Source organism: Phascolarctos cinereus, unplaced genomic scaffold, assembly GCF_003287225.1.
Source record: "Phascolarctos cinereus isolate Bilbo 61053 unplaced genomic scaffold, phaCin_HiC Scaffold_3;HRSCAF=262, whole genome shotgun sequence".
Classification (NCBI taxonomy): domain Eukaryota; kingdom Metazoa; phylum Chordata; class Mammalia; order Diprotodontia; family Phascolarctidae; genus Phascolarctos; species Phascolarctos cinereus.
Genome location: NW_027555736.1, coordinates 226,355,884 through 226,369,738, shown reverse-complemented (window position 1 = coordinate 226,369,738; position 13,855 = coordinate 226,355,884). Strand labels below are relative to the sequence as shown.

The following is a 13,855-nucleotide window of genomic DNA, read 5'->3' as shown; positions in this document are numbered from 1 at the left end:
GTATGACATGTAATGATTTTTTCAGCCTTATGATTAAGTCTTGATCCTGGATTTTTTTTTCCCCCCAACACTATACCTGTTGAATTTATTTTACTGGCATAATGGGGTAATTGTGTTGTCAGAGTGCTTGCCATAGAAATATTCCAGAGGAATAATGCTGGAAATGTTAAGTGTGTATTTGAGTTCTGATTAGCTTTGTTTTGCAGGTAGGTTGGGTCCTACCTGCAGCAGTTCTGTCATATTTGGACAGTTAACACTACCCAAACTCTGTACACCCATGTCCTTTCTCTAGTACATGTTAACTCTATTATAGAGCAAAAGAAAGAGAAGCTCAAACTAAATAACTTTTAAAATATGTGTATCATAATATACTACTTTTGAGATCACTTTTCATTTTTGTAATATATAGGAAACTCGTCATTGCTCTATAATTTAAGCTTCTAGAGGTCTGGGTCCATGTTGCCTACATATGTGGCATAGCACGTAGGATATTTTACATGTTTAACAAATAGATCGCTATACCCTTTTGCAGAGAAACTGGCTTTCTTTTTGTTGTCTGAGGGTATTTTTATTGTTAATTATTTTAGGAAACTGTGCCACCCAGATTGTTTGATTCAGTGAGCCAGCAAAGAAAGGTCTCTGAGGCCCCCGTCTGCTGACTGCATGAAAAACCCTAAAGGAAATGCCAGTCGTGATGGCCCGGGACCTGGAGGAAACAGCATCATCCTCAGAAGACGAGGAGGTGGCAAGCCAAGAGTAAGTAATAGCTAACAGTGGTGGATAAATACAGATTATGGAGTCTGCTAAGCTTGTTGTTTTCATCTCTTTCGTATTACCCAACTTCAGTTTTAACTTCTGTGGTCAGTCTAGATAAAAGTCTTGTTCCTAGATCCCTTTTAGTTTCCAGAAGTGGGATAAAGACACGTTCTTTTTGAGAGCTCTGGACTTTTGTTGATAAATTTTCTGTAGCATGTAGTGTATATACCTTTGAGGTTTTGATCTGAATTAGGTTTCCATGAGACCAGTGGATCGTTTTGAGAAGCAGGTCTCTAAACTGTGTGTCATCATTTTATGCTTAATCTTTTCAAAGGTCTCTAAAACATGAGATACCAAGTGATTTTTTTCCAAGGTCACAAAGTAAGGCAGGAAGACTAAGACTAAAACCCCAACATTTCTGCTGTTTCCTAGTCAGTTGGGTCATATTAATTTGTAGAGTTCTTTTAGGGAGAGTTGGGTTATTTAATTATTGGATCATTGGATTATTTGACCCATGTCATTATTACTACTACTACTACTACTACTACTACTACTACTACTACTACTATCATTACTACTGATAACATTTATATAGTACCTACTATGTGCCAGGCAATGTGGTAAGCACTTTTAAAAATATCATCTCATTTTTGCGCAGAACAACCCTGGGAGATAGGTGCTATTATTATCCCTATTTTACAGATGAGAAAACTGAGGCAAACAGAAGTTAAGTGATTTGCCCAGGGTCACATAGCTGGTAAGTGTCTGAGGTCTAGATTTCTACTCATGCCGTTATTGTTTGATCTAGTTTGTTTGACCCCAAAAATGAAGGAAACTTTCTTAGAATAAATCTGACATTTCGATCTCTGAAATTTCTCAAGTATATTGTTTTCTGAAGTGGGAACTCTAATATTTAAGTGAAGGAGATCTTAAAACTTGTAGCCTTTTGCAAGGAAATCACCCATTCCTGAAATGATTTTGAAAAATTTGTTTAGACCTCTAAGGTTCAGGATTCTAGGCTACTTAATATGAACAAAGATAACAGAGGCATAGTCACTTTCACTCTAGGATGTTTATGTCCTCATCTTACTTCTTCCTGTCACCTTTTTGTTCCCTCAGTATTGTCTCCTTGACTATCTCATGAGGTCTTTTCTTCTATTTCAAGGATTATTGATTTACTTCAGAACCATTCAGTATATCAATGTACTCAGAGGTTAGGCCTTTTTAGGTATTTGCAAGAGGATATCTACAAATCTATCTCAACTTATTTTCATGAGGTTGCATTGACACTAGGTTTACCAATTTAATTTTGACTAAACTTAGCTATTAGCTTATCTCAAACCCTTTTGGATACCCTGTTGTATTGGCATTGTCTTTATTCACTCTTCTTCAGATTGTGTTATAACAGAGGAAAGGAAGGTTGAATCAACTCCACATCACCTTAAAATTTCCTTTAGCTTGGGAACTTCTAGTCCACTCCTGTGCTATTAAATACTAACTTTCTACTGCAATCAAGTCTGTGAGATTCATACGGTAGTTGGGATCCATATGGGAGATAAATCCACATGAGAGATGAGATCTGGGAAGTTTACATCACACCAACTTTCTCTTTAGATCCATGGAACTGATTTATTCAAAAGCTACCTAGTTGGCTTTCCTCTTACCCATGGCTAGCAAATCCCAAATTACTGTTCCTATAATCTCTGTCATTCCGAACTACTAAGAGGGCAGATAGGTCATGCAGTGGATAAGAGTGCTGGAGCTGGAGTAAGGAAGACCTGAGTTCAATGCTGCCTCAGATACTTAGTAGCTATGTGACTCTGGGCAAGTCATTTAATCTCTCTGAACTTCAGCATCTGTCTCACAGGGTTGTAAGGTCCCCAGTGAGATATATATTTTGTGTTTTGGAAACCTTAAATTACTGTATAAATGCAAGCTGTTATTATTAAATATTAGCTACTTCCTTAGGCAAAAATTATTTTCTTCTCTTGCGTCTTCACATAGTATCATTTCTTTCTCTGGCCAAGTTAGTCCCCCATCTCCCCTGTTCCTCTTCTCCTCAGCCCACATTTTTCACTATATCCTCTGGAACCCTCATTTGGGGGGGGGGGGCGGAACCAGACCTGCGATTTCACTGGTATAGGTAACTATGAGGTATCTCCCCTCTATAAATGCAGAGTGGCATCTGCTCTGAAACTTTTAGTGTTTTAGAGGTACTTTGGGCAAGTGCCCAATATCACACAGCTAGTCTTCCTGACTCTGAGGCCAACTACCCACCCACTATACCAGGTACCTTTCTCCCATATTCAATTGTTAAGAAATTCCCATCCATCCTCAATCTTTTCCACCTTGTCACTAATTAAAACCTTGGTTTCTTCTGAACACAACACATCTCCCGGCTGGTTAATCCTTTTCCAATGTTCCCTTTAGTCAAAGGTCCAGAAGGAAATGTCAGCATATTATTTGTTTCTTATTGTCATTTTCAGACCAAAATTACTTAATGATTCAACTTTAATTCCATATATTAAATGCCTCTTTGTGTAAGGCACCATAGTGTATTGGATGGAGAGTCAGCTTTGGAGTCAAGGAGGCTTGGCTTTCAGTCCTGTCTCTGACTCACATTAGTTGTGTGAATACCGGCAAGTCATTTAATCTCTTAGGGCCCTAGGCAGCTTTCTAAGACTTTAAGTTACATATCAAGAGTTGTTGCTTTCCATCTGTGGAAGAAGATTCCACATCTGTAGTTCCCTACAATGAAATCACGGTTCTGGTGTGGGGAGTGTATCAGTGGAAATATGAGGCATTGTGCAAGGTACCAGAGTCAGAAACAAAACCCTGCTGTCTGATTATGTTACCCAGTTGATGCCAGCTCCTGGCTTGGAAGCTACTTGCTTGCCTTCCTCAGAGACTTAGTACTTGACTTTTAGTCCTCCTTTGTTCTCTACCTCCTGCTATCATTATCAGTGCCTTTAGGATTCATGTTAATAATCTTCTTCAGCTTCCTTGATCACTTTCAGCATTATTTGAAGTTGTGCCACTTCTAAGAGCCTGAACACCACAATTGCCTTCTCTGCTTATAGTCTCCTGCCTTTCTAATCTCACACAGACCCACTGAACCTCTTGAATCTGCTGCTCATCTTCACCTTGACCTCTGGTCCCTCAAACCTTTTCTGCCTTCCAACTGGCTTCATTGCTTCATTTTTGTAGTTTCCTCATTTTAACAAGGCATTGACCTCCACTCTTGCATTCCTTGTCCTTTTATCCTTTCATTTTTCCTGTCCTACTAATCCCTAATACTGGGTCATTCCCACCATCTGCCTTCCCTGCACTTGTATTTCTGAGCTGCTGATTGCTCCTAGAGGAAGCCAGGATTGAAATTGTGCTAACTGTTCCTGTCTCCCTTTAGATTGTAATTGTGGGTAGGGACTATTTGATTTTGCATTTTGATATCCCCAGTTCCTGAAATAGTGCCTTCACATCACAGGCTTTTAATGTGTGTCTATTTAATTAAATTGACTTTCAAATCTTTGCTATTAAATTGGACCATAAATCCCTCCCTGTTTATGTAGATTCATTCTAATGCAACAAGGATTTATTAACCACCTATTGAGTTTGAGAGACTGTTTGAGATTAGTAGGGTTACAGAACCCAAAGTGAAATAATAATCCCTTTCCTTAAGGAGCTAGATCTGACCTATAGTCTAGTTTCATGAATCTTATGGTAAATAGGCATTGATTTCTTTGGAAAAGTTGACCTTCATTATACAAACTGTTGGAGTGGTGGGGCTTTATTCCTGTTAAGACAGGTAATTTGATCCAAATATTTCTGGCTAGGGACATCTTTTTTATGTCTATTCATGTCCCTGGCATTTATTAAAATAGTGCTAATTGCTTGTTACTCTGGAGTCCAGAGTCTGGACCATGAGCATAAAAAAGCTTAGGCAGCTTCTTTGTTAAAGGGACATTCTTTGCTTCAGTTAACAGAAGTAAGTAGTCATCTCTGTGTTTTGCTTGAGGTGTCAGGATATAAATTTATTGCTGTTGCTATGGACACATTCATACTAGGACTTGATGTGAAATCTGAAGTGAAATTAGTGAATCTGAAGTGAAATTTAGTGAAAATTGAATGAAGTTTTAGTCACTAAAAATCTTGATTCCTTTTAAAGCTGTATTTGTGTAGGGGCGGCTAGGTGGCGCAGCGTATAGAGCACCGGTCCTGAAGTCAGGAGCACCTGAGTTCAAATCTGGCCTCAGACCAAACACTTGACATTTACTAGCTGTGTGACCCTGGGCAAGTCACTTAACCCCAATTGCCTAACAAAAAAAATTTTTTTAAAAAGCTATATTTGTGTGATTTATGTGAAGGTCATGGTGATTATTAACCACTTGAGTGCTTAGTGTGTGCGAGGGTCTGAGCTAAACACTGTTAGAGATAACAATAGCTTATGTTTACATAATGTTTTAGGGTTACAGGACATTTTCACTTGCACATACCATCTCCTTTGATTTTCACACCAGCTCTAAGAAGTACAGGTAGTGTGGATTTTATGTCCATTTTACAGATGAGTGAACTGAGTTTCCAAGAGCTGACATTGCGTAGGTGTCCAGAGTCACTCGGCTGGGATGTAGTAGATCTGGGACTCAAACTCCGTGTTCTTTCCACTCTAGTGTTCTGTCGAGACAGAAAATATTCTAACCCTAAAGGAGCAGGCAGACTACTTGGGAAGATGGGACGTATAAAGGCAATTACAATACGAAGTTGCACATAAGACACGCTGAGTGATGGCTTCAAAGAGGGGAGAAATCACTATGGTCTGGTCTTATCAGGAAGGCTTTGTGGAGGAATTGCAACTTAGATAATTAGAGAAAAGCAGGGAGGGCTTTTATGTCAGGGGGAATAATGTGAGCAATGAGACGGAGGCAGGTACATGAGTGATTCACATCTTCCTCTGGTAGGCATGATTCCTCTGTTTTCACTTAAGTTGCTCCTGCTTAACAATAAAGTACTCTCAAATCTATTTTTTGTTTATGAATATTTTTCCATCTTTGAATTTTATAGAATTACTCTGTTGTTTAGACAGCACAATAGTGCCAGTCTGTAACTAGTGATAGATTTGGCAATGCCTAGCTTGTCTCCAAAGCCTGTGCCCAACCTTTGTAGGAAAGTGCACCTGCTTCTCTTTTTTTCCTTCAAACTCTGGCTTCAAAACACAGGTCAAGGTTAAAAACAGAGCAAACCCCAAATGTTCTTATTTGCCAAAAAAATAAAAAATCACCTTAAAATCTTACTTTGGCATAGATGGTCATTTTTACCCCAGTCAAAGAGCAAAAACAGTAAGCATCCACATTCCATCTCTAGAAAGCTAACCAGGATTGCTTTCTTTACTAAGCAGCTGCTGGCACTTTGCCCTGAAAGCTGTTCTGCTTCCAAGAATGGTAATCCTGGCTGCCAGAATTTTAGGTGTGGATCCTTTTGTACTTAGTTTGGGATTGCAGATGTTGGCATTAAGCCTCAAGGGTATGGACTCTGCTAAGGAGTTGGAGGTGTGTGAGTTCTGCCATTAATGCCAAGGCTGTTGCAGACTTTTAAATTAAAAACAGTATGAAGTTTTGTTCTCATGCCCTCATCTTTGTATGAATAGGGCTAGCTGACTTTTCCCAAAGAGTCATGTTTGCTTTTCAAATCTATTCATTGAAGGCACAGAACAAGATGAGAATTTAATTGGGGACATTGAATTTTACAATTATTGAGTCGAACAGGACCTCAGAAGTCATCTAGTCTAACCTACTCCCAGAAAGGAATTACCCTCTATAACACCTCTGACAAATAGGCATCTAGTCTTCGTTTAAAGACCTTTAGTAACAGGCAGCTTCTCATCTCTTAAATTGGTACATTTCGTTTTAGAGCAGCTTTAATTGTTAGGAAGTTTTCCCTTATTTTAAGAAGTCTACCTCTAATTTCTACCCATTGATCATAGTCCTGCCTTCTGGAGCCAACCAGAACAAGTCTGATACCTCTTCCTCATAATAAATACCACCAGATGTTTGGAGAATACTTTTCTGGTCCTTCCTCCCTTATGTACTCAAAGCTTTTCTTCTCCAAGCTAGATATCTCCTCTCTTTTAAAAGAACTTATTTTTTAAAAATAGGTTTTTATTAGTATCTTTTGTTTTAACTTTGCCTAAAATTTCCCTGTGGGGACAGCTATATGGCACAGTGGATTGAGCACCCGGCTTGGAGTCAGAAGAACCTGAGTTTGAATCTGGCCTCAGACACTTACACTCAGACACTTGTATGCTTCTGGGACAGTCACTTAACCCTGTTTGTCTCAGTTTCCTCATAGTAAAATGAGCTGGAGAAGGAAATGGCAACCGCTACTGTGTCTTTGAAGAAAACCCCAGAGAGGGTCACAAAGAGACCCAACTGAGGTGACTAAACAACGATAATAACAAAGTGATTTCCCCTGGTGTCCCTTCTTCTCTCCCCCTTCCCAGATGCTCTCCCTTATAACAAAGAATTTCATCACAGCTTCTTATGGCCTTGTTTGAGTTTCCTCATTTTTCTGATTGTGTGACATAAACTATGGGTACTCGTAATGCACAGAGGCTCTCCATTTGTCATTCCTTGCTTTTGACACGTGACTTCCTTTTTTTCTCATACTTGATGTTATCCCGTGTACCTGCCTTTGGCACATATTGACTCTTGGACTGTAGGCGGGTGTCTTATTTCTGGTGTTGATGGCATCTCTAAGTCTATTAGATTTTTTTTTTATATTTAGAAAAAATTTTTTTCTAATTTTATTTTTATTTTCAGTTCTAAATTCTCTTCTCACCTTCTCCTCTCCTCCCTCACACAATGAGAAGTCAATACAAACATAACCCATTACTAATGTGTATAGTCATGTAAAACAAATTCCTAAATTAGCCATTTCCAAACACATGCTTTAATCTGCACTTTGAGTCCATCACTTCTCTATCTGGTGGTGGATAGCATATTTCATCATGAGTGCTTTGAAACTGTGGTTGGTTATTCTCTTGATTAGAGTTATTGAGTCTTTCTGAGTTGGTTGTCCTTATGATATTATTTTATAAATTGTTTTGGTTCCGCTCACTTTACTCTGCATCAGTTCATATAAATCTTCCCAATTTTTTCTGAAACCGTTCCCTTCATTTCTTTGTTGTTCACTTGTTTCAGTCATATCCAACTCTTCATGATCCCGTTTGAGGTTTTCCCGACAAAGATACTGGAGTGGTTTGCCATTTCCTTCCCCAGGTCATTTTACAGATGAGGAAACTTAGGCAAATAGGGGTAAGTGATTTGCTCAGGGTCACACAACTAGTAAGTGTCTGAGGCTAGATTTGAACTCAGGAAGATTAGTGTTCCTGACTCCAGGACCAACACTATCCATTGTGCCAACTAGCTGCCTCATCATTTCTTAGCACAATAGTATCCCATCATATTCATATATCATACCTTGTTTATCATACCTTGCCATTTCCCAAATGATAGGCATGCCATCAGTTTTTCAATTTGTTGCTACCACAGAAAGAGCTGTTATAAATATTTTTGTACAGATGGGACCTTTTCCTTTTTTTTTTTAATTTCTTTGAGGTATAGATCTAGTAATAGGATCACAGAGTCAAAGGGTATGCTCAGTTTGTTGGTTTTCAGGGCACAGTTCCAGATTACTTTCCAGAATGTTTGGATCAGTTCATCAGTTCACAGATCTACCAACAGTGCGTTAGAAAACCTGTTTTCCTGCAACCTCTCTAGCATTTGTCATTTTCCTTTTTTGTCAGCTTAGCCAATCTGATAGGCATGAGTTATAGTATTTGAGAGTCATTTTAAGAGTCATTTGCATTTTTCTAATTATTAGTTATTTAGATAATTTTTTTAGAGCATTTTTTAATATGGCTCTTGATAGCATGGATTTCTTCCTCTGAAAACTTACCTATTTATATCCTTTGACTATCAATTCGAGAATGATTCTTATTCTTATAAATTTGACTCGATTTCCTATATCTTAGAAATGCAACCTTTATCAGAGAAACTTGGTGTGAAATATTTTATACCTCTCTCCCTCACCCCCTTTCCTGCTTCTCTTCTAATTTTAGCAGCACTGGTTTTGTTTATGTAAAAACTTTTTAATTTTATGTAATTGAAATTGTCTGTTTTAACTTGCTGTAAACCTCTCTATCTCTTGTTCAGTCATGAACTCTTTCTTTATCCATAGATCTAACAGGTTTTGCAAGAGTACAAACTGATTAACAGGTTCCTATCTACATTGGTAGAAGAAATTCCCATATTGAAGTTCCGTATAGGTCCAGTCCTATCTCATTCCAGATACTATAGGTAATTCATCATTGAAAATATCCTTTAAAGTACTGTGCCTCACCATCTCTTTCTCTGTTGTCTTTTGGACTACTTGAAGTTTTGATTCTTTGATTCTGATTCTATTTTGGGCCAATCTCATTGTCCATCTGTGAGCTAATTCCAGATCATGTGACTTTAACTGATGTATGAGATTTGGAGAAGAAATTTTAAGCTATCATTTTGTTCTGCCGTGTCAAACACTTTTTCCCCCTAATCAACAAACAGTAACTGTGATGCAGGAGGATCTTTTATTTTCTGCACTTTTCACTGAGTTGTGTGACTAAATATGTGGTCTACTCTAGAGAATCATCTGTAAAGCCCCCCTGTTCCCTTTTCATATTTTCATTAAGAAAAACATCAACACCTATATAGACCTTTCTTCTAAAGACTAGAGAGTAGTCATAGGGGTTGTAGTTATTTGTTCCCTCTTGATCCTTTTTGAGTAATGATAGTATTCATCTTTAAAATTTGTTGTCCTTTTGTCAGCTTTACCTATGAAAACGATCTCATTCCGTCACTCTATTGTACTCAAAGTCTTTCAAGTATGATAGAACCAGCCATGTTCTGCTGGTACAGCCATGAAGAACTCATGCTTCCTACCATACCACGATCGAAATACTGAAGTAGACTGTGATAGAGGACAGTAACTCTATAAAGAAAGAACTATAATGTATAACATAAGAAGCATCCGTTAAATGTATTTAGCACTTGAAGGTTTGCAAAACATTCATCCCACAAAATGCCCTGTGATGTAAGTAGTACCAAGTGTTATCTCCATTTTCCGGAGGAGGAAATTAAAACCCAGAGAAGTCAAGTGATCATTTCACTTGAACTGCTTTTTTAACCATGTCTCTCCCAAATCTACAGTTGATTTTCTTGAGCGCAAATACAGGACTTTACATTTATCTCTACTAAATTTCATTTTAGGTTCTGTCTACCATTCCAGCCCATTGAGTCACACTTTGTCTTGCGATGTATCCCTCCCAGTTTTGGGTCATAGCTGTGATCAGTATGTCATTTGTGTCTTCATACATGCTGTTGATAAAAATATCAGCCAAACAGGGCTGTGGATGGAGCCTTGCAGCACCCAGCCAGAGATGGAACCACCTCCAATTTGATAGAGATTCATTAGTCTACACTCTTTAGATCCAGTTGGTCAACTCATTCAAAATCCTTCTAGCTGTTTATTCTTTCCTTTGCATCTCTTTTACCTTGTCCACAAGGACCAGGAGAACCTTTGTATATTTGACATGATATTTTGTTATTAAAATCGAGACATACTCTGTCCATGTTGTTGGTCTAGTAACTGTCAAAAACAGAAAGAATGAGGTTGGGGGAGCATGACTAATAAACATTTTTGATATGGTATTATTTCTTCCCTGTTCTGCCTTATTAATATTCTAAGTGTACTTTGATTTTCATCCCTGTTCTGGAATGAGGAAAATCCTTCAAAATTCCATTTTCTTTGTGAAGAAAAATTCCAAAGAAGTCTGGATTTTTTAAAGAATATTTCCTTCTAAAATGCTATTCACATCCAGAGAAAGACTTTTGGAATCTGAATGCAAATGGAAGCATACTATTTGCTTGCTCTTTTTGTTGTTGTTGTTTTGTTTCTTCTTGCTTGTGGTTCCTCCCATTGGTTTTAATTCTTCTTTATAACATGACTAATGTGAAACTATGTTTAATATACATGTGGAGCCTAGATCAGATTGCAATACTGTCTTAGAGAGGGGGAGAAAATTTAAAACTCAAAATCTTGTGGAAGTGAATGTTGAAAACTAAAAATAAGTTAGTCAAAAAAAAACCCAACCAACCAAACAAGAATATTTCCTACTTCAGAATTCTTTGGAATGACACCTAACACCTTTAGGATTGATTATGCGGAGGATTTTCCCAAGGATAATTCAGATTGAGTCAAAGCCTTAATTCTACATTAGAGGAAAATGGAGGTTGTTTCATTTATTTCCTCTAAAAAAGGTGCTGTCTAATGTAATGCTGAATTTGAATGAAAGTGTTTGAAGTAAAATAAGGTTCATGGGCTCACAGGTCCAGAGCTGGAAAGGGATGTCATGAAGCTACCCAGTCCAGTCCGCTTCTTTTTACAGTTCTCTGGCCTGGGGTCTTAGGGTGACTCATTGTGTTGATTTATAAGGCAGAATGAGTGTGAAAGATAAAGAGATGTACAAACTATGGTTTGTATACTCAAAAAAGCTAGTTTTTTTAGTATGCTGACCAATGATTGTTTTTATTGTTTTAAGGGATCATCCCTGCATTATGTGGACTGGAGGCTGCAGGAGAATTCCTGTCTTAGTGTTCCATGCAGAGGCCATTCTGACAAAGGACAATAACATTCGAGTAATTGGAGGTAGGTGTTATTGCTGGCACCTTGTTTATCCTTCTGTGACATTCCTGAGCATTTTTGTAATATCTTGCCTTGCAGAAGCCAAAATTACTTAGAGGTAGGAAAGAAGACTTTCTGTGTGACAGTTATTTTGATTTTCCATGTTTGAAATGATTTTCTTCTCAGACTACTTTTCCCATCTCATCTTCTCTTGTCACTATCTAATGCTGTAAGTATTATGGTTAGATATCTACAGGCTAACCATATTACTGTTTGGTGGTATGAAAGAGGTTTTTTCCCCCTTAAATGGAATTTAAACTTTATTCCTGAAGTGCTTGGAAGCTCTTTAAAGTCTCTAATCTCCTAACAGTAAGATGGGTTCAGGGGAGGGTCACTGTCTACTTGTGGGATTTGAAACCTCTGGATTTATACTTCCTCCTAATCTTTCCAGCTCATTAATGGGGCATTGCTTAAAAAGACTTAGTTCAGTAGTATCAGCTGAAAATAGAGGAACTGAAATTTTGTCACTGTTTGTTGAGAAGCTTTATCTTGATGTGACATTAAATATACTGAAATTAAAAATTAAAAACACATTTTGCACATTGCATAACAATCAATAAATACCTACTAGAGAAAAAAAAACCCATTACATTCCTAACCTGCCTTTGTTTGAATGTTCAAGCGATCACTTGTATTCCGTAACAATAGACAGACCTCTTAAAATTTGGATGCCCACGGGAAACTCTTCATCCTGCCAGATCGCATTAGACTTGGTACTCATACCTCTTCAATACACTCTGCTCATGTTTGGAGCGAACTCCTCTCAAAACTTCCATTTAAGGAGGATATCAGTCCAGCCATTTCTTCATTTCCACTCAGCTATGGCTTTGTACTTCTTCAGCATGCCTCCGTGCCCGATACCTCCTTCCTCTTTTCATTTTCCTGTCATGTGTTGTCTTCTCTTATTAGATTGTAAACTTCTTGAGGGCAAAGATTGTCTTTCTTTTTTTTTTATTTATATCTCCAGGGCTTAGCATAATGCCTGGCAATGTGGTAGGTGCATAGGATATGTTTATTGTCTGCCTGCCTGACTAACATGTCTACTCTTCACCTGCAAAATGAGAGGATTGGACTTCTAGCTCTGGATACTATGATTCTGTGATGGGGCTGACATTTCTAGACAGTAATTCTGTCTTGAAAAATCTAGGGGTATTAGTGAAATGAGTTACCACTGATATGGAAGCCATGAAAGCTAATGCATTTTTAGGTTGTAATAAGAGAGTCATAGGGTCTTGCACTAGCTAGGTAAGTAGTCCAGCTAAACCCAATCCTGCTCAGACCACATCTGAGTTAGTATATTCAGTTCTGAGTACCATGTTTTGGGAACAGTGTTGATTAGTGCTTGCATATGGGATGTTAGTTCCAGTATGGGTTGTGCTATGTGTTTGAGGTCCCTTCCAATTCTCATATTTTTGTATTTCTGTGAAAAGTTGTACTTTATAGTTACTGGGAAAAAATTATATTCAACAAATATGTTGTGTCTCTATCCAGTGGAGTCTCTTCTCATTTTTGGGGGGGGAGGTTTAAGGCAATTGGGATTAAGTGATTTGCCCAGAGTCACACAGCTAGTGAATGTTATGTGTATGAGGCTGGATTTGAATTCTATTCCTTTGACTTAAAAAAGAATACACTAAACTACTTTTCAAAATTTCTATACTTGGGAGTCTTATGTTTCTGGCAGTCCTTTTCATTATACTGACAAATTCAAGTAGCTTATTGTTTAATTATTTCCTTCCTTGGTGAAAAGAACAATTTCGTTGACTTTTTACTCCAGTTACTTCCTAGTTTTCTGAGTTCTTCTCTGTGTAATCTTGTGATTTCTGTAGTGCTGTGTTTGACTCAGACATCATATCTGAGAACTAGCAGGCCAGTTCATCATTTTGTTATTAATCCCCTGAGAAATAGGTCTAGATTTTTTTGTTCCTTTTCTTTTTACTCTTTTGTATGTCCCATATTAGATATCAACATTGTTTTTTATCTTTCTGTTTTTGTATCAGTGCTTTAAAAATGCAATGTTGCATTAAGCTTCACTACTCTCAAATGTTTTTATAGGGTATTATTTCTTTCCTATTCTACTTCATCAATACTTTATATCTCTTCCTTTTTACAATAGTATGTTCTTGAAAAATTGCGTATGTAGTGAATTTATATAAATTGGCTCATATTTTAGGCAACCAACGCTTGTTGACTTTATTGTGAAATGCACTAGGGAAATCCTCTGTTTGAATCAGTGGTCAAGAAATCTTTTTTTTTTAAAGCAGAGATTCTTGTTATAATGTGGCAGTCAACAAATAGCTTACTTGTTTTGTATCTCAGGATTTTTTTG

At 37.6% G+C, this 13,855-nt stretch overlaps 1 protein-coding gene across 12 annotated transcripts in view; it reads left to right on the top strand.

The window, feature by feature from the left end:
• TTLL5 (tubulin tyrosine ligase like 5) overlaps positions 1 to 13,855 on the top strand; it is a 352,672-nt gene that overhangs the window by 2,492 nt on the left and 336,325 nt on the right. For all 12 annotated transcript variants that reach the window (XM_020986244.2, XM_020986241.2, XM_078151465.1 and 9 more), the window contains exons 2-3: positions 588 to 756; positions 11,387 to 11,493. In XM_020986244.2, coding sequence (XP_020841903.1) covers positions 683 to 756; positions 11,387 to 11,493 — 181 coding nt within the window. In that variant the 5' untranslated portion in view covers positions 588 to 682. The remainder of the gene's footprint in view (positions 1 to 587; positions 757 to 11,386; positions 11,494 to 13,855) is intronic.